At 58.1% G+C, this 27,999-nt stretch overlaps 2 protein-coding genes and 1 pseudogene across 2 annotated transcripts; 1 reads left to right on the top strand and 2 right to left on the bottom strand.

The window, feature by feature from the left end:
- Window positions 1-5,698: 5,698 nt before the first annotated feature.
- Window positions 5,699-12,313, bottom strand: ABHD17A (abhydrolase domain containing 17A, depalmitoylase). The gene is made up of 5 exons (XM_062510425.1): window positions 12,241-12,313; window positions 9,890-10,390; window positions 8,306-8,500; window positions 7,497-7,676; window positions 5,699-6,646 (listed from the first exon to the last, which is right to left on the bottom strand). The coding sequence occupies exons 2-5, from the start codon at window positions 10,192-10,194 to the stop codon at window positions 6,421-6,423; spliced, it is 906 nt and encodes a 301-aa protein (XP_062366409.1). The 5' UTR covers window positions 10,195-10,390; window positions 12,241-12,313; the 3' UTR covers window positions 5,699-6,420.
- A 405-nt stretch (window positions 12,314-12,718) lies between these two features.
- LOC134054561 (protein FAM32A-like) lies at window positions 12,719-13,941 on the top strand (annotated as a pseudogene).
- A 101-nt stretch (window positions 13,942-14,042) lies between these two features.
- On the bottom strand, window positions 14,043-24,377 carry LOC134054560 (AN1-type zinc finger protein 5-like). The gene is made up of 7 exons (XM_062510426.1): window positions 24,295-24,377; window positions 23,712-23,994; window positions 22,466-22,639; window positions 21,353-21,446; window positions 20,426-20,544; window positions 18,891-19,001; window positions 14,043-17,161 (listed from the first exon to the last, which is right to left on the bottom strand). Exons 3-7 carry the CDS (start codon window positions 22,614-22,616, stop codon window positions 17,013-17,015), a joined length of 624 nt encoding a protein of 207 aa, XP_062366410.1. The 5' UTR covers window positions 22,617-22,639; window positions 23,712-23,994; window positions 24,295-24,377; the 3' UTR covers window positions 14,043-17,012.
- Window positions 24,378-27,999: the final 3,622 nt, after the last annotated feature.

Raw genomic sequence — 27,999 nt, forward strand, 5'->3', positions numbered from 1 at the left:
TCCAGGAGAAGAGGATACCAGGAAAGGAACCCAACACTGAGCAGAACCAACAGCTGCCGGTTCTGGGAAACCTGAATAATCCATAAAAAGCAGGAAACCCCAGGAGATAAATTGCCTTCCCTCTGGCAGAAGCCAGGCCCTGGCACAAGGTGCTATAAGATCCCCACCCACACCTCCCCTCTCCCACCAAGCCTGGGAGTGCAAACTCATATTTTCCCCACACAAACAGGGTGCTTTTATTTTTTGGTATGGTTAAATCTATTTTATAGAACTCGAGCTGTAACAGAGAAACTTCAAGAAACACACACACATAAACAAAAGCTCAGACACACGGGATATTTCCCTGCCTTATAGTTCTCATCCTGTGCTTTCTCAACTCACAAAGCAGCAAACTAAACTAAAAAATAAAATAAAATAAAATAAAATAAAATAAAATAAAATAAAATAAAATAAAATAAAATACTTGTTTCTGCCCAGACCTAGAGGACCCCACATGGAAAACCTTCGATGCTGGTCTTGCTTTTGCCTCCCCACCTAAGCTCAATTAACTGGGGTGCCCACTCAGCTCCCAGCGAGCAGCACTGGGGAAGTCCCAAGGGTCCCACTGCACACTGAGGCAGCTCCTCTGAAAACAGCAACCCCCAAATTCCCCCATCCTGCTCAGCACTCCGCAGGAATCTCTCCAACACTGCTCAGGACCTAACCCCACCCCCTCCCCAGCCTGCTTGACTGATCATGGGACCCCCAAAACTCCCTCAACACCTCAAAGCTCCTGACCCTCTGCAGAGAAGTGAGGGGTCCCCAACCCCACTGCTCCCCATGTCCCACAGCCAGAGCCTCTGATTTCAGATAAGGAGGGGCTGTCACTGACCTTAGTCCCTGCAGGGACAAGGGGGACAGGGGTTTGGCCCAGGAGAGCCAGGCAGGGGGATGTCACTGCACAGGGGCCAGAGTTACCCCTGCCACAGCCCTTCCTGCTGCTGGGGGACACCAGGACCTGTCCCCAGTGACAGAGAGACACCACACTATGCTGGGGGACACAGAGACCTGCCCTGGTGCCAGGGTGACCTCGTGCCTTGCTAGGTGTCCCTCACACATGCAGAACCACGAGGGTGTGACCCAGGAATATGGCTCCAGGGCTGCCATGGGGGATGCTCCTGGTTCACTCCCCAGAGCAGAAGTCAGATCCAGCCCTGGGGCTTGGGGGGACTCCCTGGAATCCCATCCCCATCCTCCAGCCCTGCACACCTCCCCCCCCCCCCCCGGCCCAGCCCTGCCATGAATGCCCAGCTGGGTGAATGGGGTTGAGTTTTGAGAGAATAGCCCAAAAAAAATGGAAAACAGCTGGAGATGCCAGTGTGACCACAGTCTCCCCCCACAGACCCCCACTTCCTGGTCCTTGTTCTGCATCACCCATCCGAGCACCCCAGGATGAGTTTCTGCTCCCCACGGGGCAGGTTTTCTCTGCATCCACGTGGGAACTTTTCCACTGTCCTGGCCCAGCCTCAGCATGAGGTGCCAGGTGGAGTTTGTGAAGCTGGAGAAGGGAACAGATTTGGGAGAACAGGACCTTCCCTGGAGTTGCCAGAACATCTTCTTGTGGGGCCACATCTTCGCAGTGATGTGCTGATCAGGATGGTGACATGGCTCCCAGTATTCCCAGTACCCCGTCTTGGTACCACCCTACATACAAAGCCCCATGGTCCATGTCCCCCATGAAAGGTCCTCCCCAGACAGGGGTTCTCCGTGACACCCCATAATCCTATCCATATCCCAGGGCAATGGCCTGGCTGCTGCAACCCACCCTGCCCAGCCTCAGCCCATGGGGATGTTCCAGCTCCCCATGGTTCTGCTGGCACCCCAAAGGGTTGCTTTGACTTCCCAAAGGGATGTTCCAGGTCCCCACAAGTAGTCCTGGTACATGAAGGGGATGCATCACAGCCCCTCCTCCAGGATGTTCTGGTCCCTCTATGGGATTTTCATCCCCCCAGGATGTTCCCGGTGCCCTAAGGGGATGCGAGGGCCCCTACAAGACAATGCTTTTGTCATGAAGGGGCTGCTCCCAGCCCTCCAAGGGGCCATTTCAGTCCCGCAGGGTGTCCCAGCCCCCCAGCGTGTCCCAGCCCCCTGAAGACTCCTGTCCTAGCCCCGGTGCGTGGTCCCACGTGTATCCAGGCGCTGTCACCGCGGGGCTGTGGCAGCCCGTGGGCCTCCCTTGGCCGTCCCAGCCTCCAGGCATCACTCAGGCATAGGATGACAAAGGGAAGCTCACAGGGGGCAGCGGGCCCGGCCCCGCACTCTCCTCCGAGAGCTCCTGCGGACAGAGGACAGATGAGAGGGGGAGAGCAAGGGGGAGAGCCAGAGGATCCGAGGGAGCTGAGGGATTCTGGGGAGTTGGGAAATGCCGAGGAGCTGAGGGATCTGGGGTAATTCCAGGAGCTGAGGCATCCTGGGGGAATCCCATGGAGACAGGGGAACTGGGGGGATCAGAGGGAGCTGGAGATTCTCAGCCTGTCCCACTTCTCCAGGAGGTGAAAACCGACCCGCGGGTCTCCCTGGTGCAATCCACAGCCCTGGCAATGCTGCCGTCCCTGGGGGTGGTTTGGGACGTGGCGGATGTGAGGTGCCAGTGGGGCTGGTGGAACCCGAGGGTGAGGAGAGGGGCCAGAGGGGGTGTGGGGCTGCTCGGGGGTGTGTGCACATCGGTATGTGAGTGCACATCTGTATGTCAATGAGTGCACATCGGTTTGTGAGTGTGTGTGAACGCACACCCGTGCGTGTGCAGGTCCGTGTGTCTGTGGACACCTGTGCGTGCGTGGAGGCCTCTGCACACTCACGTGTGTGTGTGAACACGTGTGCAGGGGTCCCCGTGTGCAAGATGCATGTGTTCGCCCATCCATGTGCACACATGTGCATGTACACGTGTGTGCTGTGTGCACAGGCAGAGCGGGCTGGGGCCATCCCATAGTTTCCCACCCAGGCACAGGGTCCCAAACCAGCTCAGGGACCTTCACAGAGTGCCACCTGCCACCCCTGCCCTCAGCCCCAGCCAGCAGGGGTGGGTGCCCCCCCCCGGTTCTGGGTGCCCCCTCAGGGCTGTGGGTGTCCCCAGGGTGGTTGGGTGCCCTCCCCCCGTGCCCCCCTCACCGTGTCTCACCAGGGAGGTGCCGCCGGTGTCGCGGTGTGGCCGCGGCTGCGTCGGGCTCTCACAGCTCTGCACTGCTCGGGGAGTGGGGACACATGCTCTGCTCCCCCAGATCTGCCCCCATTCCTGTCCCCACTGTCCCTGCTGTCTCCAAGGCCTCTGCCTCACTCACCAGACAGGGCAGAGCCAACGCATGCTCCCCTCTCCTTGTCCTTTCCTGTCTCCTTCCCTCAGCCAGCACCATGCTGTGCCCCCACCCTGGCATCCATTTTCCAACGCCGTCCCCTCTCCCCGCCCGAGCACCGGTGGGATGCTTCCCCTCTGCCCTTTTATACCGTCTTTGTTCATATGACAAGCACGTGGAAAACCAGAGCAGAGCTTGGAAAAAAGCTCCTTAAGATGCCTTAATTCAGTTTCCTGGATCCCATGACTGAGCTCGGCCTCTGAACGAGGTCTCATGATTGTGGCACGCAGGCCCCAGCCATCAAAAGCCTCATTTATGCCCCAAATGAGACTTAAACCCCTCTTGGCCTGTCACCCAACGTCCCCCATACCCAGCCTGGGCCCATGTGTCCCCTGGCTGGGGGCTTCAAACGGGCTGGAGGGACACCTGCCCTGACCCTGCTCTGCTCTAGCTGCTGGAGGGACTTTGGGGACACTCAAGGCCTTGGCTCTGCCTGTCCCCTCCCGGGAAAGACACTGCAGAGTCCTCCTCCAGGTACCAAAACTGTCCAGACCTGACCCCACCCAGTGACTGCTCTTCCTTCCCCCCAAACCACAGCACCAGTGGAGGAGACAGAACTGCCATCCCAAAGGGGACACAAGTGCTCTCCCAGTGGCTCGTGGCCCAGTTTGGCCCCAGGTGGGGGGTTCTGTGCCCAGGACCCCCAGCCCACACCCTCTGAGGCCCCTGCAGCTCTTGTAGGGGTGAGTGCTCCTCTCTTCCTCCTCACTCCAGTTGCTGAGTGAGGATGGAGCCTCCATCCTGGGCAGTGACAGATACAGACCCAAACCCTGATCCTAGTCAGGGCTCCCCACCATGGAGGTGGCACCCAGCAATGTCCATCTCCATGGACTCCAATATTTCTGACTTGGCTCTAGACTTTGGGGATCAGGCTGAACTTTACTGACCTTTTGCCTTTGTTTCAAACTAAGACACAGGAAATATAACCTTCAGCCACCTCAACATCCCCCCAAACTCAGCTCTGAGCCATCCTGCTGGAAATGCAGAGCTGCCTTGAAGCTCAACAGGAAACAGGCAGCAGTAAGAGGATAAAAATACCCTGGGTGCAAACAGAACGTCTGTGCCAGGATTAGGGAGCCCTGGGACAGTGGGGCCAGAGGGAGCCAGTCTGGGCGGCTTTGGCTTCCCACACACGTGTGAGCCCAAGGCTCCCAAACCACCTGGCCACTGCTGGCAGAGGGATGGGGAAGGAAGGACTGGGGGCATGTGCAGGGAGAGACAGACATCCCAGCTCCTGGACACCAAAATCCCCCTAGAAATGAATGAACATCCCTCCAGAGCCCTCCACATTCTCTTCCAGCTCCTGCACAGCCCCAGCACCAAGGAAGGTTCATCTCTCCTCCTCTGGAACACCCTGCTCTGGTCCTGGGGGAAATGAGGGATGTGTGGGGAGCAGAGGGTCCTGTGCCCCCCACCTCAGCCTCCCCCAGCTCCCAGCCCCAAACAATAGGTGCATTGGAGTACTCAGAGCATGGGGGTGCAGTGAGCCCCCCCGCCTGGCCCCTGAGCTCCTAAGGAGATTAAATCCCTCCTCACATGAGCCTGGCGGGCCCCAGGGCCTCGTGTTGGGGACGGGACACCGGGAGGACAGGGAGGGGAACGGCAGAGCAGTGTTTTGCTGTTTGGGTTGGGGCCAGGGATGTCCCAGGGGCAGTAAAACACACAAACTGCTCTTCCCAGGAGTGTTAAAAGCAGGTGCTGTCCCAGAAATCACCAACCTGAGCCTCTGCCTTTCCCTGGGGCAAATTTCCCATGTGCTGATGGGAGGACTCTTGTGAGCCACACCTGCACCTGCCCCCATAGCCAGTGCACCCCCAGAATCACTGAGGCCTCCACACAGCTCTGGTCGGAACTGGGCATGGATCAAATCAAAAATAAGGTTTGCTCTCCCCAGGACCATCCCGTGTCCCTCGCTGTGCTGGCCCTGCTACAGAGCAGGCCATGGGGATGTCCCCCCTTCCCCCGTGGCACACCTGGCCCCCCCCACAACTCCTGGAAGGCTGAGGCCATCCTCCCCTTCTGCATGCGTGATCCCATGAAATCCTCTAATGACAGGGGACAAGGGAATGGGTTCCTATTGTCCCCAGGTCCCACTGGACTGTGTACAGACCTTTGCAGCCTGGTCCCAGGGGCCAAGGGCATCTTCCCCAATCCTGCTGGCACCTTGTGGCCACCCAGTACCCAGAGGAGGGTGACAAGCACCGGGGATCTGGCCAAGGGCAATCCAGGGAACGTGCAGGGCCAGACACCCTGGAGGTGGGTCATGGGCAGGAGCCCCCAGGGGTACCCAGGGAAAGGGCACACACGACTGAAACGTTAAACCTCTGCTCTTTATTTGCTGCCTGGTTCCCTCACCCCGGTCCCCGGGCAAGTGGTCCAGAGGAGGTTTTCCAGGGGTGACCTGAACACCAGCAGTGCTCTGGGAACACTGAGCAGTGCCAGACTGGAGGAGGTGTGGGGCAGAGGGGCACCTCCTCCATGCATCCCCATAGTCCCCGTGGGGACACGGCTCTGTCCCAGCCGCAGGGTGAACACCGGGCACCACCAGCGCTGGTCCCGGGAAAGCTCCATGGAGAGTGGGAACTGCCACCTCCTCTGTCCCACCCACAGGGACAGCGGGAGGGGCCGGGGCCCAAGCCTCTCTCCAACTCGCCTTATTGCTATGGTCAGAGCAGCAGAGCGGCCGGGAGGGACTTCGGGCTTCGCTGGTTTGGGAGAGGAAACGAGGACATGTCTGAAGCCAAGGATCCACCATCAAGGGTGGGCTCACGTCTCTGGGGAGGGGGAAGGAGGGAGCTGCCGTCTCTGGCCAGCCGGGCCGGTGGTGCCAGCAGCGCCGGGGCTGGCACCAGCAGGGAGGAGAGCTGTGCCCATGTCCAAGAGCAAACAGTGTCCATTCCAGGGCCTCCCGCCCTCTCCTGAGCCTGAAGCCGAGGCTGAACAAACTTGTTACAGCTCCAGCAGCAGGGACTAGTGAGAGCTACTGGGAGAACTGGAGAAACAAGCAGAACCCCCCTGCCTGTCCCCCTGGCTAGTTGCGTTGGCTGGCCAGCTCCTGGGAGATGAATTTCCGAAGGCGCTCGAGGTACTGGCTGTAGAGTTCAATGTCATTGTGCCCGGCCCCGTCCACCCACAGCGGCTCCACAGCCTTGGGGCAACGCTCGAAGAGTGCCAGGCCGTGGGAGAAGTCGATGACTTCGTCCTCTGTACCGTGGATGATGAGGACAGGAGAGGTGATTTTGGAGATCTTCTCGATGCTGCCAAGAGGGTGGACAGGGAAGAGAGGAGAGAGGGGGGTAAGCACAGACAATGAGACATTTCCATTCCTCCTGCCCCCAAAACATCCCCTGGGAGAGGGACAAGGAAATGCTCTTTGATCATGGCAGAGCACAGGGACAGGGAGGGACACAGCTTCTGCCAAGGAAAAGATCTGCCCCCGTGTGACAGACAAGGAGCAGACAGCAGTGACAACATCCCCGTGGGACCTCGGCAGGGCTGATGGGAACTGCTGCAGGACAGCCCATCCCTGTCGGGATCAGTCCTGCTGGGCTCAGAGGAAGGGAAGCATGGCTGGTCCCAGCCCAGTCCCAAAGGCCAAGTGAGGCCAGAAGGATGCAGAGTGTGGGCTGGTGGCTCCCAGCCACAGATTCTGGCTCGGGGACTCTCCCCAGGGCCCTGCTGGCCTGGCTGCAAGGGAGAGGCAAAGGAAGAGCTCATCCTCTCAGCACCACTCCTGTCATCTGAACAGCAGGAAAATCCCCAAGGAATTACTCTTGGGGGACAGAGAGGTCCCATGGACACCTGGCAAGGGGGCAGTGGCACAGCCCCAAAGCTGACAGGCAAAGTCACCGGGACAGGTGACCAGGATGCGATGCCACAGGGGACTGGGGTACACACGTGGCACAGCCCTCAGGACAGGGCACAGTGACCCCAGGGAGGGCTACAACTCCCAGGACACCAAATACAGGGCAAGAAGATGCCAAAGGGGATGTTTAAACCTATCACAAAAAATGGCCCATATAATGTCACGTGTCCCCTGGCTGTGACCAGAGCTAGTGTGGGCGCTGCCCCTCCAAACCCCCTATGCCCTCTGCCCAGGGCACTCACTTGGGGAAGGCATCAAACCAATACGTCTTCTTGGTGTCAGGGAAGGCGACGCGCATGCCGGAGGTGAGCGGGGAGTGCAGCACGATGGCCGCGCACTCGTAGCGGGAGGCCAGGTCAACCGTGGGCACCGTGCCGATGCTCTGTCCATACAAAATGATGTTCTCCGGGCTGATCCCGTACCTGGCAGAGGACAGGGCAGCTCAGTGTCCAGTCACATCGCCAGGAGATACAGCTCAGGGCTGTATCTCAGGCTGATACAGTTCTGCTCTGCTCACTGCACCCACAAGGCTCCCGGCAGGGTGTGGGGTCTGTGCCCCTGACCTGCCCCCAGCTCCTCATGGCTGGGCCCAGGGCCGTTCCCTGCCCTCCCAAAGGACCAGGGAGCAGCCAGGGCTGAGCTGCCAGGTGAGTTCTGGTGACCCCTCACCAGATCAGGGTTATAGGGTGTTCACAGACCCCAGACTGCAGCCGTGTGGGGCAGCCCCAGCTCTGGGTCACACTGTGAGCCAGGCCTGAGGAAGAAGAGGCAGAACCTGGCATGGGGCTGCTCCCCAAACCTGGCAGGGGAACCAGAACTGAGCCTGGCAGCAAGACAGTAAGCAAAGCTTGTGCCAAGGTCACGCCCCACGGCACCCCTACCCCTTGGATCCCCCAGCTGCTCCCTTCTACAGTTTTCCAACCACCCCTTCCTGTCTCAAGTGGCCCAGGGTTCCCCTTCTGAGAGATTTCTTGTTTTCCAGACTGCTGGAGCACAGGGTTTTCCTGAGGGCAGCAGGGCCCTGCTCCCTGCCCCAGCACGCCCCGCTCACCGTGTGCGCAGCGCCTGCCATGCAGCGTCGATGTCGGAGTAGAGGTTCCGCTCCGAGGGCTTGCCCGTGCTCACGCCGTAGCCCGAGTAGTCGTAGGAGAAGATGTTGCAATTGATGCGGGTGCCCAGCCCGATGTAGAAGCTGCTCATCTGCCCCAGGTCCACGGCGTTGCCATGGGAGAAGAGCACCGTGTACCTGGGATACGGGTACAGAACATTAATACCGGGCTCTGCCGCGGTGCCGGAGCTCAGGCATGGATATCCCTGGACATCTGCCTCAGAGCCCAACAACCAAACTGCGGGACGCAAAGGGCCAACACCCCTGTGGCCACCAAGGAAGGTCCATGCCACCCTCAGGGATACCCAGACCCTTCTGCTGCCAGAGCCAGGGCCTCGCTCCCAGCAGGAACAGGCAGCTTGAAGGCAGGATGATGATTCTGTTCAAGTTTTTGAGTCTATTTTTGGTAAAAAGCTCAGGATTTGGGGCCGTTTGCCCAACGGGGATTTCAAGTAAGAATTCTGACAGCGGGTTTTTTCTCTCCTGAGCCTGGCAAGACACCAGATGCTGAGAGAGAAGTGAATTGTGGGAGTGACAAGGCACAAGAAATTTCCACCATAAGGGGAAAAACAATGCTAATCATAAAAATTAACACTAATAGCAGATTGAGGGAGGGAGCAGGACTCACTCCCTGCTGAGCCCCTACAGCTGGTCTGAGGGGGTCTGTGGTCAGGCTGAGCCTCCGATCCTGGCCTGGATGCCCAAGGAGCTCCAGCTGGAAGTCAGTGACAGGATGAGCTGCAGGAGGTCAGACAGCCAGCAGCACCTGATATCCCACAATTTGGGAGATCTAGTTCCCTCCAGCCCTGAAGCCTGGGATGCCAGTCCTTGAGAACCTGTTGTTCCTGGGAAGATACAGGAAAGGGGTCAGCTGGGGTGACCTGGCCTCCCTCTGCACCTGAACTCCCACACTGTGCCAGTGCTTAGAGAGCAGCTGCCAAGTCCCCTCCTGTCTCCTCCTGCCCAGGCACTGGCAGCAGGAGGGGGGCTCCATCTTCACACTCCAGGGTGCCTCTCTCCAGCTTCACAGTTCACAGTTTGGGAGTGACCAAACCTCTCCTGGCTTTCAGTTCCATCATTCTTTTCCTCAAGGAATCAAATGTCCCTATGAATTTGACTAAACCTGGCTGGCATGGGCAGTTGTCCATTCCCATGGTGACCGCTGGGCTGGGGACAGGGAGAAGCAGCTGCTGCAGCCACCCCGGTGCTCCCTGAAAACCAAGCTCTGTGCAAACAACTGGTGCGTTGCGTCACTGCTGTTGACTCTGGGGGATTGTGAGACAGCCTGGGGAATCCCCACATCCCTGCAGCCTCTGGCTTTGCCTCTGCTCCTGCTTTAACCCCACTCCCAGTGTGGCCACAAGCCAGACCGGTCCTGGGAGCTCAGCTCGCCCAGGATGCCTCCAAAGCCCTATGGCAGGGCCAGCTCCTCCAGCGACACTCAGCCAAGGAAGAAGAGGGGACAGGAGCCCCCAGCGCGGCCCCAGCCCAGCAGAGCCCCAGCCGGCACACCCACGGGTGACTCACCTGGCGCCGGGCACACAGCGGACGTACATGCAGCCGACGCGGTTCCCCCGGCTGCTCTTGGTGACGAACACCTCAATGTTGTCCAGCTCCCGCTGGGAGTACTGGAAATCCGCCCGGTCCTTCAAGTGCAGCTTCCAGCGGCCCGCAGCGCCTCGCAGGGAGCCTGTGCTGCCCACGGGCTCGGGCTCGGGCACCATGGCGTAGGTGGGCTCCGGGGGCAGGAAGGCGAGCTTGGCCGCGATGCGGCTGGGGCAGGGCGGGCAGCAGAAGAGGCAGCAGAGTTGGCTGATCGACAGCCCGTTCATGACGGCGGCGAGGCGGGAGGCGGCCGCGCCCGGAGCGAGGGAGGATCCCAATCGGACAGAGGCCGGGAATGTCGCCGGCCCGCAGACACCCGGTCCTCAGCTGGCCCTGGGCACGCCTGGCGCTGGCCGCGCAGCGCGGGCCGGGGCGTGCGGCGGGGCTGCCGTGTCCATCAGTCCGTCCGGCAGCTGCGGGGGCCTGCGGGAAGGGTGAGGGCTCTGAGGGCACTGTCCCCTCTGTGACAAACGTGCTCCCTGCAGTGTCCCTCCCCTTGAGCACCTCTGCAGCTCGCAGCCCCCACCAAACCCACGCAGCCCCCGCTAAAATCAAACCTCCTGCCACATTCGCCAGCCCTCGCGGGCAGCCCACGCCGAAGGAGCGAGGACAAGCGCAGGATCAGACACACACACCAGCCACACGACTGATGGGACAAAAGACACGGCTCCCTCGGGGCCACCTAGGTGCCGGCACAGGCGTGCAGTGCTCCCGAGGAAAAAGGGGAGAGAGGAGAGAAAGAAGAAGGAAGGAAAGAGGGGGAAAAAAAAAAAAGCAACTATTTTCTGCAAGTTTGGGCACAGGCTTGAGCTGAGGAATGTCAAACCAGCCCACACCCCAAGGAATTTGCTCCATCTGCTTCTGAAGGGCTGAGAAAGGGGAGGAAAGGGTGGAAGAAGCACTGAAGCTGGGATATGGCACTGAAATACCCGACGTACTGAACACTGAAGTACTGGGAGTCAAGGCATGCCCCGTACCCCGGTGAGAGTCATGCTTCCTCGGGCCAGTGACCATTCACAGCAGGGTCAGGCCGGTGTCACACCTCGCACGTGGCAGCCCTGTTCCTCCCAGGTTTGGCACACCATGTGCCACTGGGACCAGCCAGTAGATTCCCTGAGCGCCACTGGGACCAGCATTCCCGCGTCAGATCAGAGAGTCCAGTGGCCACACACACCTGCACGTCGAACACGCGGGGAGGTGACGCTACAGGCCACTAACATCGTGTGTGACACTCGTGTCCTGTGTCTTGCACACGCTGGGACAAAACCAGGCACCAGCTTGGGACACCCCGCCACGGGCAGGCAGCCCCGCCCAGCCCCTGCCTCACGGCTCCTGTGGGGCCCGACGCACCGCACATACAACCGACCCCACACACACTGACCCGACACCCATCCACAGCCACCGAGGGGGAGCCATGCTGTACCTAGCCACTGGTCTTTGTGGGGGCCCCCCACCACTGACTGGTGGGGCTGTGGGGCCCCCATCCCGCACACACTGACTGGGGTGGGGCTGTGGGACCCTACTGACCTCCCTCCCACCACTGACTCCTCCCCACCAAACTTATCCGTGTGGCACCCCCACCACTGACCGAAGAGTTCTCCCCCTCTCTGTCCATTGTGGCCCTCCCACCATGCGGACAAGCATGGAGATCCACCCCCAACTCACACTGACCCATGCGGCCCCTCCGCGACTGCTGTGGGCCTCAATCACCTCACTGATCGCTGGGAGACCCTCTGAAACCCACACTGAGCGGTGGGACCCCTGCCCGATCACTGTCCCACACAGTCGCACTGAACCCCTGTAAACCCCCCCAGCCCCCCCCGAGACCCCCCCCCCCCCCCCCCGACTGTTGAGGGACTCCCATGAGCACACACTGACCCGCGTGGGTCTCCCTCTGCCCCTACCGCCTGCCGTGGGACCGCGAGCCTCTTCCGACTGCTGGAGGGGGGGGGGGGGTCTCACACACAGTGACCCGTCTCCCCCATCCACTGACCGGCATGGACCTTTCACCTCCCACTGCCCGCTGGAAGGGTCCCACACCCTGTGACCTGCCTGGGGCCCCCCACAAACATACCCTGACGCCTGTGTCCCCACCAAACTGACCAGCGGGGCCTCCCCTCCCTCTGACCGCGCTGTGGGACCCCCCACCAACACACACTGACCGCTCCCCCCCGCCCGCTGGACCCCGATTCCTCGATCCCTGCAGGCTCCCCCCCGCCGCGGCGGTGTCCCCACACGCTCCCCCGGCCTGCGTGCCCGTCCCAGCCCGGTACCTGCACATTCTCCCGGCCCCCCGGCCCCGCTTGGCGCTGCCCGAGGCCCCGCGGCCGTTGCGGCCTCCCAGGCGGGGGCGGCGCTAGCCCCGCCCCGGCCGGAAGTGACGCAATCGCACCGCGCCCGTTGCCATGGGAACAGCGCGGTCGCCTCATGGCGGGGATGCGGCGTGAGCCCCTCCCTCTTCAGTCACTGGATCCCAAACGGGGCAGGAAGGGACCTCTGGAGATCACGCAGTACGACCTCGGCAGGGTCACCTGGAGCAGGTGGGCTTGGGATGTCTCCAGAGAGGGAGACTCCACCGCCTCCCTGGGCAGCTGTGCAGTGCTCTGCCACCCTCAGTATAAAAAAGTTCTTCCTCATGTTGAGCTGGGACTTCTCGCTGTTCAGTTCATGGCCATTGCACTACTAAAAGGAGTCTGGCACTCACGTTGGAGATATTTATGTGCATTGGTGAGATCCCCTCTTGTTGGAAAACATACCAAATTTAAAATTTTTATTTTCTAACTTTAGTCACGTTTCACGTTCGCTTCTGCCCCGGGGGAAGAGAAGTTTCTCCCCAAGGCATTGTTGCACTAGGTGAGGCCTGATGAGTTCAGCATCTCAGGAGGCTGAGAGAAGCACGAGAGATAACGAGAGATAGCGGCCACCAGGGGCCATTGCCGAACCATCAGCAAACATCAGCGACCATCTACTCCAGACCTGCCCCTGGCACGGCTGGAGACACCTGGAAAAGGCTGATAAAGAAATGCAGCAGTGAAGACCTAATTAACATCAGAAGCCAGGAAATCCGTATCGAACAGGAAACCAAATACTAAGAATTATGCAACTCGAGAGCAATGAACATTAAAACCGATGTATTTCTATGGATTTGGGACTGTGTAATTGAGAAAAATCATGGAGCGTGGTCCCCTGCGGTCGCCAAAGGGAAAAAGAAGGCGGCAAAAGACAAGGCTTAGATCCTGGAGCAGATCATGAGCAGCAAGGAGGAGAAGTGCGGGCTGGACAAGTGGACCCCGGCGCAGGTAGCCTTCGAGAAGATGCAGGAGAAGCGACAAATGGAGGGGGTCCTGAAGAAAGCGTTGGAAACCGACAAGCAGCGAGTGGAGATCAACAGGCAGCTGGATGCTCTGACTGAGCACTACGACATTCCCAAAGTCAGCTGGACTAAGTGACCAGCCTTGTCACGGCTCTGGAGCTGGAGCTGTGTTTTCTTTGTATCAAGCAAGGCTGCCATGTACATCTGTCTATTCTCCGAATTGTCGAATAAAACGTCTGAGCTTTTATGCCTTTACACTATCTTATATCAATCTTTTTTTCTTTTTTAAAAAAACCAACATCCAACACTCTCAGTTTTCTCTGGATTAACCAAGTCCAGCTCCCGTGTTCTCTCCTCATCAGAGAGATTCTCCAGACCCCAAATCATCTTTGGGACCTCTGCTGGACCCTCTCCAGTAGTTCCTTGTCCTTCTTGTCCCAGAACTGGACACAGCACCCCAGCTGTGCCCCACTGTGGCCGAGTGGATGGGCAGGATCACTCCCTGCCCTGCTGGCCACGCTCTTCCCAGATGTCCCCCAGGGTCCCATTGTCCCCCTGGTCCCAGGACACTCTGCTGGCTCGGGGACAGTTTGTCATCCACCAGGACCCCCAGGTCCTCCTCTGCAGAGCTGCTCTCCAGGGTCATTCCCAGCGTGTGCTGGCACTTGGGGTTGCTCCTCCCCGGCTGCAGGACCCTACCCTTGCCCTTGTTGAACCTCCTTAGGTTTAACCCCACCCAGCTCTCACCCAGCCCCTCAAGGTCCCTCTGAATGGCAGCACAGCCTTCAGGTGAATCAGTCACTACCCCCAGCCTGAATCATCGTGAAACCTGATCAGGAACCATTCTATCCCTCCAGGAGGTCATTGCTACACAAATGGAACAAGGCTGGACGATCCCTGGGGACAGCGCTGACCACAGGTGGACTCTACTGTGCTTATCAGGAGCCTCTGAGCTCTGCATTCAGCCAGGCCCTCTCCCCCTCCCCCCCCAGTCCATTTATCCCACATTTCCTGTGTCTACCTACGGAGATGTCACAGGAGACAGTGTCCAAAGCCTTGCTGAAGTCAGTTGTGGTGCTAAACACTGCCAGAATGTCCCCACATGGATATGGGGAGGGGGGAAGGCTTTGGGGGCCTGTCCCAAACTCCCTTTCCTGCTCCAGCCCCATAGAGGTAACAGCAGACAAAGGAGAACCCAGGAGAACCTCAGAGCCCCTCAAACCCCAGCCAGAGCTTCCTACTCAGCCAGAATGCAAAACCCCAGACTTGTCAGGGTTGAAGTGACCTCTGGAGATCACCCAGTCCAACCCCTGGTGGATTTGAGATCCAGGGGGTGAAGGTCCAGGCTGCTTTGATCCCTGGCCAGCACCAGGTACTGTGAATGATCATCCACAGGGAAACTGAGGCACAGAGCCCCACAGCCACCCCAAGAGAGAAGTGGTGCCCCCACATCCCTGCCTGAAACAGAGCACCCACAGCATCCAAGCAAACTAGACTGTGTTGTATTTACACTCATGGACAGGGAGGAAGGAACAGGGAAAAGGACAGTGCTGGAGAAGCAGGTGGCTGAGGGCTTTCCCAGCGGAGCCATGGGAGCTGCTGCACTTCCTCGGGGCTGGTGGCTGCAATTCCTGCTTCCCCTGAGAGAGGGATCATGCTCAGCTAAAAGCTCAGTGGCAAACCCACCCTAGCCACGCACCAGCTCAGCGCTGATGGCCCAGGTGTGTCCAGGGGTAACACATGCAGCCACTTGTGTGCTCCAGACATAATGTCAATGTTATCCAAAAGGAAAAACCTGAGGAAAAGACTGGCAGGAGGCAGCCTTGCTCCTCTCTGTGGTGGAGTGGAGGTTTGCATCAGTTTGGTATGTTCAGATGCTACCAGTACCACTACAGGATGGCAGCTGGCACAGAGCACACACTGCTTTGGCTGGAGCACACTGGAAAAACCTAACACTCAGAAGGTCTCCCCAGCATCTGGACAGAACTTCCACAAGCAGGGCAAGAAAACAGCCCTTGGAAGGAAGGAGCTGCTGTGATTTCCCCAGCTGGGCCCTGCAGCTCTCTCTCCAACACCAAGGGAAACGCTTCCAAAGCGTGGGATGGCCAGCAGTGGGACAGAGGCTGCTGCTTGTCCCCAGGGACACATCCGGGTTTCTCTGCTTGTGAGAGCCAAAGCCTCGTGGCCACAGCCCCACTCCGGGTGTTCGCAGGCATCCCCAGGCATGGAAGTGGCTGTGGCTGTGCCCCAGGAGCCTTTGCCTGCCTTGTGCTGCATCCCTGAGCCCCAGGTCCTCCCAAAAGAGACCTCCAGGTGCTCTTTATGGAGTGGTACTGTGATGGCATTTGGCTTTTCCTGCACCTCCCTTCCTGTGTGTGTGTGTGCACCCCCAGAGCCTCCCAAGCTCCTTTTGGGGTGCTTGAGGCCTCTGAGCATGTTCACTGTACCCCAAGGTTTTCCTTCTGCCTTCCCTGAGCCCTCCCTGGGCCTTCCAGCTCCTCAGGGAATTCTGAATCTCTCAGTGAGCCCAGAGCCCTCCAAGCACCTCCCCCCACGTCTCTCCATGGGTGCTTCTGAGGCCCTGCCTGGACTTCTGGGCACCCTGGGACCCTCCTTGTGACTTTCCCTGTGCCCCAGTTCCCTCTGTCTGGATTGCAGAGCATCTCCTGGGGAACAGACCCTGCCTCTCATCCCACAGGGAGGGAGGAGGCAGAGGAGGGCAGCTGGGTGGGCTCCCCAAGCTCTCCCCAGTTACCAGCATGGCCCACATGGGAGGAGGAGACCCCACTGTCACCTGGATGCAGGGACAGGTCCAGAAGCAGAGGTGTGGGGACCTGAGCTTTGTGCACAACCCTGATGAGAGTGACTCATGTAAGGCAGAAGGCAGGGAGAGAGAAGGGAGATGAGAAAGGGGAAAGACAGGAAAGGAGAGCAGGCACAGGCAGCACTGAGGGACACACACCTTGCTGGAAAAGCAGCTGGGGTTATCCAGAGTGCTGAAGCAAGAGGCTGGAGCAGGTATGTCCTTGGCTCCCTCCCTGTGGAGAGAGGCACAAGGCAGCAAGCAGAACCTCCTGGAAGGTTCTACCTGGCCCACGTAGATAGCCACAAAATAACTTCCCTGTGCCAGCATCGCTGCTCAACCCCCTTGGTGCTTCTCCAACTGCGTCAACAGAGGGTGGGGAGAGGGGTCTGGGGTGTTGGAACTACAGAATCAACTTTTCTGCATCTGAGAGCAAACACCTCCCGGGGAGCAGACGGCAGCCTGGCTGCCAGGATCCCCCAGCTCCCGGGATTACAGGCAGAGGGAACAGAGTCCAGCAGCTCCTCAGGGACTGTGGCCACAAGTCCTGGGTGGTTTGCAGGACTCAGAGCTGCCGGGAAGGGAAAGGCTGCCCAGCAGACCCGGCCGCTCACGCCATGCAAACCGCCCAGCAAGAGGCAAGTCTGAATGTCTTAATGCTGGAGCAGTGGGGCAGGATGGTCCTTTTCCTTTGAGAAGCTGGTTGAGAACACATCAGCTGAGCTGTGGCTGTTGAACAGGCAGGAGGGGAGAGGAGGAACACCAACTGCCAGAGGTGCGAGGAGTCCCCATGTCCAGGTGCCGGGTTCGTGTGCGCCGCTGGAGTCACCCTCACACCGCCGCAGGGGCTGGGAGGAGGAGGAGGAAGGCTGGGAAGAAGGGGAGGAGCACCAGGCAGTCTGGCTGCAGTTCGATCTGCTCAGACCCCTTCACAATTTCTGGATCTTCTCAGCGATAACAATGGGGTTTTCCTTGCGGATCTTCTCGGCAGCTTCTGCCTTGTAGTCATAGGGGCAGGCGTGCATGTCAGAGTACCGGTGAATGGCACAGAACAGGTTCCCGCAGCGGCAGTCGAAGCCTGAGGGGAGGAAGAGCAGGGACAAAGCCACATCAGGTCCCGTCCAGCCGGGCAGGAAGGCGGCAAGGCCTGGCTCCTTCCTGCCGTGACAGGAAATGCCACCAAGTCACAGAGAGGGGCAAGGGAGGGGGGCTCGCTGTCCCCCACAGGCCAAAGGGACTCTTCATTTGGGGAAGACCGTGGGCGGTTCTTTGCTTTCCTCTGGCTCAGGAGCTTCGCATGCTTTGGGCAGCCCCAGCTGTCACACGGTAGGAAATGCTCGCAGAGCAGCTGCTGTCCATGTTCCCTGGGGACAAGGGACATGCCAGGCACTGCAGAGTGCCAGACTGCTAATCCTGACCACGCTCCCCAGGCAGCCTGAGCTGGAGCTGAGCCCTCAGAGCCAGTCCAGCTCCCCAGGGTCACACAGCAGCAGCTGGACTGACCAGCAGCAAGCAGCAGAGCTGTCAACATGTTAGGATCATGTTTGAGCTACTTAGGCTTCAAAATTCCCAGTTTAGTCACTTCACTCAGGGGCAATGCTCAGAGTGCTACCATTTTTAACACAGCACACTGGAAAACCAAGGCAGGGAGCAAGCAGGGGACGTCCTGCAGGACAGCAGGGAATCTCACTGCCAGGGAATCATGCTCTGTCCCTTCATGTTTTTCCAGCTACAGACTGTAAAGGCCACAAATGCCTTGCTCCAAGGTGCCAGTTTAGTCCTGGTTGTGAAAACTCATTTTATCCTAAATGCCCTGAATTCACAGGAGTTCTCTGTAAGTTGAATCCTAAAGAGAACTCTTCACAGTTTAAAGCTCTTAAAGAAACACTCATCCCGGAAAACAGTCCTTTGCAACCTGAGAGCTGCACACAGAGTACCTGGCCCAACCCCAGCTTTATAAACCCACCCCTATTCTAGGATAGTGCACATGGATTTTCAGGCAAGCTCAGGTTCAAACTTCCCAGTATGGACTTTGCCAAAGCTTCTTATATCCATGAAAACAGCCAGTCCCCAGATGCTGGATGTACCAAGCAGGCTACAGAAGCAAGTGCTGTGCCAGAACAGCATAACCTGCACAGCTCCAGATTTAACTTTTGTAAGGGAAGCACTAAATCCCAGAGATAATTTAGGAGAATGATGTTTTTATTAACAAACCACAGCCCACTTAGTTGCTTCACTTTCCAGGAGCCATTTTCCCCACTGATGGCAGTGCCCTGACACCATCCCAGCACTTCTCTCTCCAGCTTTACAGGCTGCATGCTGAGAGCCATCCTGCTCTTAGGAAGTTAACAGTGGAAATCAAGCAGCATTAACAAATGGGATGAGTCCTGCAGAGGGATTTTCCATTTGGGTCTAGCTCAGTTTATGTCACTGTTATGAAAGCTTTACCACAGACCTGACTGGGAGTGGATTCCAATCCACAGCGAGCTCTGCCTTCCTCTACAGCAGCTTTTGCCAAGAAGCAGAATCAACCAAGAGGTGCTGCCACATCCAATCCTGCTCCCAAAGGGCTGCCAGGATCCTGGCAGTGAGTGGGATGTTCCCCAAGCTGCTGCCTCAGCCAGTGCTATTGCAGGTCGGAGCTGTCCCCCCTCCTCTCCTGCAGCACCACAGCTCCAGGATGGATTTGGGGGGAAGCTCCAGCCTCTGGCCCTCCAAACCCAGCAGCACCACAGCACTGTGCTCACAGGGCTCTCACTCTGGACTGCTTAGGGAATAGGGAAGTTTTCCCAGAGCCAGGCACTCACCAGTCAGCCCAATCTTCTTCCGGCAGGTGAAGCAACGATTCTTCTTCGGTTTCGGTTTTTCCGAAGCCGTCTTGCCCTCAGCCGTGTTCTGGGATATCTCAAGCAGGGTACCTGACACAGAGGCAAGAGTTTTGCTGCCCTTCTTGATAAACCAAATGTTAATTTTATTACATGAGCTGCTTGAGGCTCTAGTGACTCTCCATGTGTACACTGCTCTGGCAGACATACCCCAGAGATTTGCCTTGTTCCTCAGAGATCTCCACCTCACAGCTTTCTCTCTGTTTCAAATGCCTTAAATCCAAAGCTGGAGTGGCCACTGGATAGTGACTGGATAGTCACTACAGCTCAGCCGCTGTACAGCAGCACAGCTGTCAGCTGAGCCCACAGTTTATCTTCACAGGGAGAAAAAAAGTTAACCCCTTGTAAGTACTACTAATTATTTTTGCTGACTCTTATGTAAGTGTTCCCCATATGTAGGTCTTAGAATGCTTTACACAGATATCCATCACTGCCTCTAATCTACCAAAGGGAAAACTGAGCTCTCAAAGCCAGATTGTTAAAGGTCACTGATGCTTAGCAGGATTTCCTCCAGTACCTAAGCAGGTTAGAGAAGTCAACAGGAGGGAGGAGCTCCAACTGCTCGTTGGAGCACCTGCGGTGCAGGCTGCTCTGAGGAGACAAAACAGAGACAGCTTTGTGGAGCAGACCATAAACAGCCTCCTAAAAACTACACAGGCAGATGAAAGGGACAGGCTCTCCCAAGCCTGTTTTCAATAGCCTCTCACCTACCTGTTGTAAATTGTCTCCCGGGCTTGCAGGCAAGGGATTACCAAACCCAAAATGCCCAGCCATGTGTGGTGACTAGAACCCGGCTTTTTAGCAACCAATAGCTCTTGGGTTTTTTAAGCTTTCGATGCAAGCAAGCTGTCAGCTGAGCAAAGGAGGGTGTCTGCATGCAGATCACCTGCTTATGGCATCAGCTGGAGGATGTACCACACTGGGCAATGACTCTGCTGCTCCTCAATCACATCAGGGCACCCACTGTGTAACACCCCCCGAGGGACAGGTGCCCCCATCACACGGGGTGACAACAGCAGGCCTCCACTACTCCCAAGCACTGTCACAAACGAGTCTCCTCTCTCCAAGCCTCCAATGGATCCGTCTCCCTTCCACCCCCTCGGGAGCTGGCAGGAGGGGAGGGCCGCCAGCAGAGCCGCGTCAGGCCGTGGGACGCTCCGGGCTTGCTGCCATTTGCTGCGAGAGGCGTCATGGAAGATTATCCTCCTGCCAGCCACTCGAGGGTTGGCAGCCACTCAGCCCTCAGCCCACAGAGCAATCTCTATTGGCCTGCCCTCAAGCACAGTATTTGCTCTCCTCCTTGTCACCAAAACAAGAGTTTCCTCCTCAGCTCTCAGGTGTGCCTTTACTGCCAGGAGGGGACACACCCCAGGGTCAGCAGCTGTCCCTGCTGCTCAAATGGACTCCTGAGCTCAGTGTCACTCAGACCTGTGCAAAGGACAAACCAACCACCCTACCTGATGAGGAAGAAGCTGATGATGCTTCGTCTGTCTTGCTGAATTCCTCTGTCTCATTGCTAGTTTCCTCTCTGGATATGCTCATGGCTGTCATCTGATGGGTCACAGGAGTCTGAGCGCTGGGAGCATGTGCAGCAGACAAACAAAAAGAGAAAACACAACTATCTTCATTTGATGGATGGTTATGTGGGAGAGACCTTCAGCCCATAAAGTTTATTTCCTTATATTCAAAAGTAGGTCAGGAGCACAGCAGGTCAATTCCCCTTGAGATCTGGGATCAAAGTTCTTTATAGACATAAATGGAATGAATCTGTGATGATCTCAGTTTCCTTTACCACCCAATTATATCTCAAAGGCAAAGCAAGAGCCCATCTAAACAAGTCCAGGGGCAGGGAATCACAGTTATGAGTCAGGGCTGTAATGGGATGGTAGAGCTCAGTGCAGCTCTGTCCTCCTTCCTATCAAACAGGCCCAAGGTCTCTAATCCTGCTGTCACAGCTTCCAGACTGGGTCACCAGCATTTGCTTTCACTTAGAATCACGGGACATTCCGAGTTCATGATCCTCGTGATCCTTCCAAGTCCAGTTCTTGGCCCTGCACAGGAAAACCCCAAAAATCCCACTGCTTGGGACTGAGCAGAAATGGAAAGTTGAACAGAGCCAGGGACAGACAAGGTGCACTGGCTCCAGGAGAACCAAAATGCCACTTAATTTATTACCAACCCTCCAGTACCTCAATCTACACATCAGACATCAGCAGCAACAGGGACATCTCAATCTTCCAAATAAACCAGAGTCATACTGCAGACTGTAAACAGCCCAGCCTGTTTACAGACTGGCCATGTAAAGGATGACAGCCTGTCCCTTGTGCCCCAGAGCTGGATTTTAGCAGGGTTTAGATCCCCTCCCCTCCAGACTCTGCCCCTACCTGGCTTTCGCATCCTCAGGTGTGGAGTCTCCCTCTGCACACTGTCCTGTGATCACCTCAGAGGCCATGGGGCTGCTGCTGGGACCACTGGGTGCTATGAGACAAGAGCAGGCTTGGTCAAGTCTCTGAGAAGTATCAGCAAGTTCCTCAGGTGCCTGATAGCCAAGGAAAAAGCAGAACAAGCACTTTCCAGCAGGCTTTATGCTCCTGTTCCCTACTGGAGCTGGGAGGGCACACCCCTGTTGGAATCACTCCCATGTCCCTATTCCTACACTCTCCTCTCCAAATTTGTGTATGGGACTCTGTGGGACACCAGAGCGGTCTGAATTTTGAACCCAATAGCACTTTGTAATTTCTCCAAGGTGTAAGAACCAGATCCTCCTCTGCTGAAAGAAAATGGCTTCAACAGACACCTGTGGGTTTGTGTCAGCTGAGGATCTAAGCTGGAGTCTTAGGCAAACTCTTTGTCAGGAAAAGTCATGTTCCTGAGCATATTTTGTGCGGGTGACTCAAGGGAAGCCATGATTACCCCTCAGGAATAAATTGTGGAAGCACTCTTAGAGGCATTTCTTACTCTGTACATGGGGCATCTGCACAAACCCCCAGGACAAGAAATCCCTGCTGATGTTGCAGAGAGCATCCTTCCCCTGCTCCCATCCCAAATGCAGGAAATAAACCTTGTAAGTCATGACGTTCAGATATCACACTGTTAAGATAAGAATATTATACAAATAGGCCAAATAAAATTTAATTGTGGGGCTTTGCCATGGTTCCCAGTAGTCAGCACCTAATTAGGGAGCAGGAAATAGCTGAAAGCTGGGATCACCATTAGCAGATGTGAAATTTTACAGTTTACTGGAAGGTACTGGCTGGGATGGGGCTTCACAAACTGATAAGATTGGGAAGAAAACAAGTGACTCTCCTGACAGGGAACAGAAGTGCTTGAGAGCTTGGGTCCTTGATTTAGAGCCTTGGATATCCATGGAAAGATGATTTTTCTAAGAGGGGGTATATCTGCTGATGGCCAAGTACCAGCACCATGCTCCATCGCAATTGCTGAACACAGTTTGTATTCAGACACCCATTTAAGACAGATTTCCAGAAAACCTCTACCTGGAGGGCTTATCCGGTCACTGCTCTGCTGCCTCTGCAGGAACTCCTTATAGCACACGGAGCACATCCCGTTGGTCCGGGGGCTGCCATAGAACCCGCAGCCCGTGGTACACAGCAGAGGCACCTGCGTCTGGTTCGTCTCCTGAGCCATCCTCACTCCTCTGAGGCACCGAGCTACAATCAGGAGTCAAAAATAAACCCAGGACAGCTGTGAGGGCCAGAGCACTTGGGCATTGTGTGCTGCAGCTGATCAGGAAGGAGCACAAAGGATCCCAAGAGAGCCCAGTTCCTGCACGTGCAAAGCAACACGACCCCAGGCCCCTGAGCACTTGGAGCTCCTAAAATCCATGTCCTAAGGCCCTAAGCCACCCAGAGCTCAGCAGCCAGGAGCTGCCCAGAGCCAGACTGGAAGGTAACAGGAACTGGCTCCCAGCTCTCCCTCCTGCACCACGAGGCTCCCTAAACTCCTGGTGACACACAGGCATATCAAACCCGAACAATCCACTCTCCACCAGTACAAAATGTGTCCCCGCAGCACTACTGATACCCCCTGTGAACACCCACACCTCAAACACCCAGTGCAGGCCCAGTCAGTCGCATTTTGGTTTTCATTTCGAGGCTGGTTTAGTTTTTTAATGCTCAGGAAGATGACTCAAGCAACGTAAAAAGAAGCCATTGACGCTCTGTTCTGACATACGTGGGTAAGGGGAACGTTAGCATGGTTAGGCTGGAAACAAGGATAAGGTTTTCCTTCCAGCAGTAAGATGCAATTCCAGAACACCTTCCCAGGGAAAACAGCTGACACGATGAAACCTAATTTTAAATTTAATCTTAATAATTTCTCCCTGGATCACATGCAGTTACTTCCAACCCCGGGAACTGGCCCCTTCCAGCCACATACGGTGCAGCATTTACAGGGCCAAACCCACCGCAGTGCTCCAAATGAAAACCATGAGGCACAAACAAAAACCACACACAATTCCAATGTGTGTGGACAACGTGGCTGCAGCCAGTCCAGCTCTGACACAGAATATGGGGAGAGGATGTGTGCAGGACCATGGTGGGTGCGGGTGGCTCCAGCTCGGGCACAAAGCCACGGCGTTGGTACCAGTAGGTCCCAGCAGTGCTGCCTTTGTGGGATGCACGAAGTACCCACCACCTCCCAGCCAGCTCTGCCGCTTCCCTTCTTGGTCCTACAAAACTTGCTTCACCGAGGGAATAAACAAGACGAACACGAAAACATTACCCTTGCCAGGAGCGCTCCCGTGGGACGGAACTGGATCACCTCTGGTTTATCCCTCCTCGTCCTCGGCTGGGGGATGCGGGTCTCGTCTCCGCACCCGGGGGTCCCTCACAGAGATCAGACCAGCGCTCCCATCGCCACACCGGGATCCTGCCGGCCCGAACCGGCCTCTCCTCGGGCACTCGCAGCCAGGGCAGCCCCGGCAGCCGTGGATCCCTCGAGGGTCCCGGCTGGTGTCCGCTGCCACACGGACAAACCTTCGGGAGCTGCTGTCGATCGAGCGTCCCTGCAGAGAGAAGGGGCCGCGGGCTCAGCCCTCCCCGAGCGCCGCACGGCCCGGCCGGCCGGATGGGCCGACCCGCGGCCCCCGCCGTGCCCGGCCGGCCCGGACCTCCAGCCGGGCCGAGGAGAGACCCCCACCCACCCGCTCGCCCCTACCGCGGCTGGCCCCGGCCCGCCGCCCCCGCCCCCCGCGGCCGGGCCCCGCGCCCCGCTCCCGGCCCGCGGCGCTAATCGAGGCCGAGGCTCCGCGGCCTGCGCGGAGCGGGAGCCCGGGGCCGGGCCCCGCTCGCCGGGCCCCACTCACCGGCGGCGGAGGAGGGCGGGCGGCCCCGGGCCGGGCCGGGCCGGCCCCGGGAGGCTCAGGCGGGCGGCGGGCAGGGAGCGCTGCCGGGAAACATGGCGGGCGCGGGCCCCGAGCGCCTCCCCCGGGGAGGGCCCGGGACGGGGGGACGGGACGGGGGGGGACGTGAGGCCTGGGACGGGGCCGGGAGGTGTCGGTGTGAGCCGGGGATAGGACGGGGGCTGTGACAACCCCGGGTACAGGGGCGGGGGCGTAGGGGAGGGGGCTGGGGTGTGGGTGTGCTCCAGCAATAGGGGAGGGGGCTGTGATCCCCCAGGTTGCGAGAACAAGAGGACAGGCGTGCTTCGGGAATAGCGGAGAGGGCTGTGACACCTGCCTCCCCCGGCCATAGGGACTGGCACACAGGGGAGGGGGCTGGGGTATAGGTGTGCTTCAGCAGCAGAGGCGAGGGCTGTGAGTCTCTGGTTATAGGCTCTGGGGTATACGTGTGCCCTGACTATAGGGGAGGGAGCTCTGACCCCCTTGGCTATAGGGGTGGGGTTATAGATGTGCTTCATCTATAGCTGAGCGGGCTGAGACCCTCATGTGAGTATATGGGGTGGGGCACAGCCAGACTCCCCTGTAGAGAGAGGGTCTGGGAGCCCCCAGTGCTGGGGAACTGGGTCACAATCAGACCCAGGCTGTAGGAAGGGGGGTGAGACCCCTGTGCCTTAAGCCATAGGGCCTGGGACACAGATATTGCATGGCTGTAGAGGCTGGGATGCTGCAGGAGCTTCAGCGGTCAGGCAGAGGACTGGGGACATGGCTGTAACTGCTGGGGGAGAGAGTGGACAGCACTCTGCTCACACACCATCCATAGGGGTGGGATGCAGCCAGCTCTACCCCAGCAGTAGGAGAGGGGCTGGGACCCCCAGCCCTGGGACCCTTTGGGGTCTGGGGCTATACACCATCCACGGTGTGGATGGGTGAGATGTTCCAGGGGTCTCCAGGTGGAACGGGTTCCTGGCTACAAACTGTTCTGTTGCTCTTCACCAAGCACTGGATGATGTGAGGGGTTATTCAATCAAAGCTTTGGCCCAGCTGAGTCATGGGCCCAATTCCCTTCTGAGCTCTGCCCAGCCCTGCATCCAGGACTCCCCTCCAAGTCTGTGTGTCCATGCCAGGGGTCCAGGACTCTCCTCCAAGCCCGTGACGGGGATCCAGTCCTCCCCACTGCCATCACTATGGGGTTCCCCGGGACAGACCCCACAGGAGAAAACACCCACTCCCAGCTGTGCTGGGGAACACCGAGCAGCAAAACCTCCGGGAAGTCACGAGGCCAAGCTCTCCTCGGGAGTCTCCCCACCACCTCCCCACTCAGGGAGACTGCAAAGAGCTTTGTCCTGAGCTCTGGCAGGCTGGGGCGCAGGGTTCGGCCCGGTTTTGGTTTGAGGAAAGGCGCGGGCCGCGCTCCGCTCTCGGGCTCTCCTTGGGGAAGCCTTTGGGGCAGGGCAAAGGTTCCTGCGGGGACAGGTTAGGGCATTTCCCGTGGCCCACCCCGGGCACCCCGGGCCGTGGCCGGTGCCGCGCGGCCACCAGGTGGCACCAGGAACCCACGGACGTGGGCACGGGTAGCCAGAGAAGGTGGGACCACAGGGATGGTGGATGCAGGTACCTGGGGAGGGTGGGTGCACGGGTACCCACAAAGGGTGGGTGTGCAGGGATGGTAGGTGCACAGGTACCCACAAATGGTGGGCACACAGGTACCTGGGGAAGGTGAAAGCACAGGTACCCAGGAATGGTGAGCACACAGGTACCCAGGGACAGCGGGTGCACAGGTACCCACAGAGAGGGGTCATGCAGGTTCTCATAGAGGTTGACACACGTGTACATGAGGGTGGTGAATACACAGGTGCCCTGGGAAGGTGCATGGATTACCAGGGAAAATGTGTGCACAGGTAACTGGAGAGGCATGGGCATAGAGGTGCCCGTGGAAGGTGAGGGCACAGGCAACTCACACCCACACCTTCAGCCTCACAGGCACCCCTCACTCACTGCCAGCCCCATGCTCCAGCCAGCCCTGGAGAGGGGGTCCCTGTACCCTACTTTGTTAATAAGGGTCTCTCAGCTAACAAGGCTCCCTTGGCTAAGGAGGGTTCCTTGGCTATGGCAAACCGGGGCCCTTGGTGCTGCCAGCTCCAGCCCAATGAGCCTCTGGCTCCTGGGGCTCCATCAGGCACACTCTGGTGCTGCTGTCCTTCTCCCCAGGCCCTTCAGCTTTAGGGATCAGGGCACTTTTTTGGGGGAAAAACCCCCAGCAGCTCTGGCTGGGCACAGGGGTAACTCTTAGGACAGTTGCAAGGGATCCAGGAGGTTCCTGACCCTGGGGGCTCTGAGAGCCCACCTGTGGCTGGAGCAGCGTGGCAGGAGCTGGGGACACTGTGCTGGGAGACTAGGGGCACGCAGAGCAGGCCAGGCCGGGCAGTGTGATATTAATACACATTTTCCCGTGATGCTCCGGCACAATTCTCAGAGCCAAAGCCAGAGGGAGTTGTGGCAGACACAGCCTGGGTTTGTCCCTTCCCCTCTCCACTCTTGCCTCACTCCCAAATCCACCGGCCCCCCACTCCTGTGACTCCCACAGCACCAGGACACATTGCTGGAGTATCGTCTCCATCTGTCCTCGAGCCGTGGGAGAGGAGAGCGGAGCTGCCTCCATCCCTGCCGGCATCAGCCCTCTCCACAGCATCTTCTCCGCCTGGGTTATCTAATGGCTGTGGCAGAGCCTTTAAATGTCACCCTCTAAAGAGAGCACGACGGCGTCCTGGAAGGGAGGGGAGGCTGGGTGAGACAGGATGGGAGCAACAGGAGCAAAACAGTATCGATTTCCAGCCAATTATCACTGTTATCAAAGCAGAGCAATTAAAGGATGATGCCACATCGCCAATACCTGGCTGCCCCTCCGAGGCGAGGCGCGGGCTCACCACCTCTGTCAAACACTCGCAAAAATACAAACACATACAAGTGCCTCGTTCCCTCTGTACATGCGTGTCCGTGCGTGTTCGGAGCACACACATGTGCTCACACACACACAGACACGCACACACACACACACAGGAGTCCTGAGCTCCGCGGCGGCTGCTGAGCTTGTTTTCCCCGTGGAGTTAATCTCCCCAGCCCGCTTCACTGCCGCGTTCTCCGTGTAGCCAAGATGTGCCTCCATCTGGCTCTCTCTGAGCCCAGGGAGGGTGGAGGGCGTTGGGGACGGCTGGCATAGCACTGCCCGGGGCTCTCGCCTGACGAGGGGCTGGAGCTGCTGGAACTTAGCGCATTTCTCCTCCTCAGGTCATCTAAAATGTTTTTTCTCCGTATGCCCATCCCTCCTTTTCCCCAAGGAAGGAAGGGGGGGGGGGGGGCGGGCTGGCTCTGACCCTGCTGCTCCCCAGGGATCCCCCAGACTGCCAGCTGGGCACTCTCCCTGTGCATGTTTATGGCTTCTTACGCTCTTGCAGGATGGATGTTGAAGTCACACAGCTCCGAATTACACCATCCCTCTCACTCGGTTTGTTCTGCTGGAGCAGAGGAGACTGAGGGGAGACTCCTCGGGGGCTGCAGCTCCTCCCGAGGGGAGGCAGAGGGGCAGGGGCTGAGCTCTGCTCTGGGACAGGGACAGGAGCCCAGCAAGGGCTGGAGCTGTGTCAGGGCTTGGGCTGGAGCTCAGGGAAAGGT

This window comes from Cinclus cinclus, chromosome 28 (genome assembly GCF_963662255.1).
Source record: "Cinclus cinclus chromosome 28, bCinCin1.1, whole genome shotgun sequence".
Taxonomy (NCBI): domain Eukaryota; kingdom Metazoa; phylum Chordata; class Aves; order Passeriformes; family Cinclidae; genus Cinclus; species Cinclus cinclus.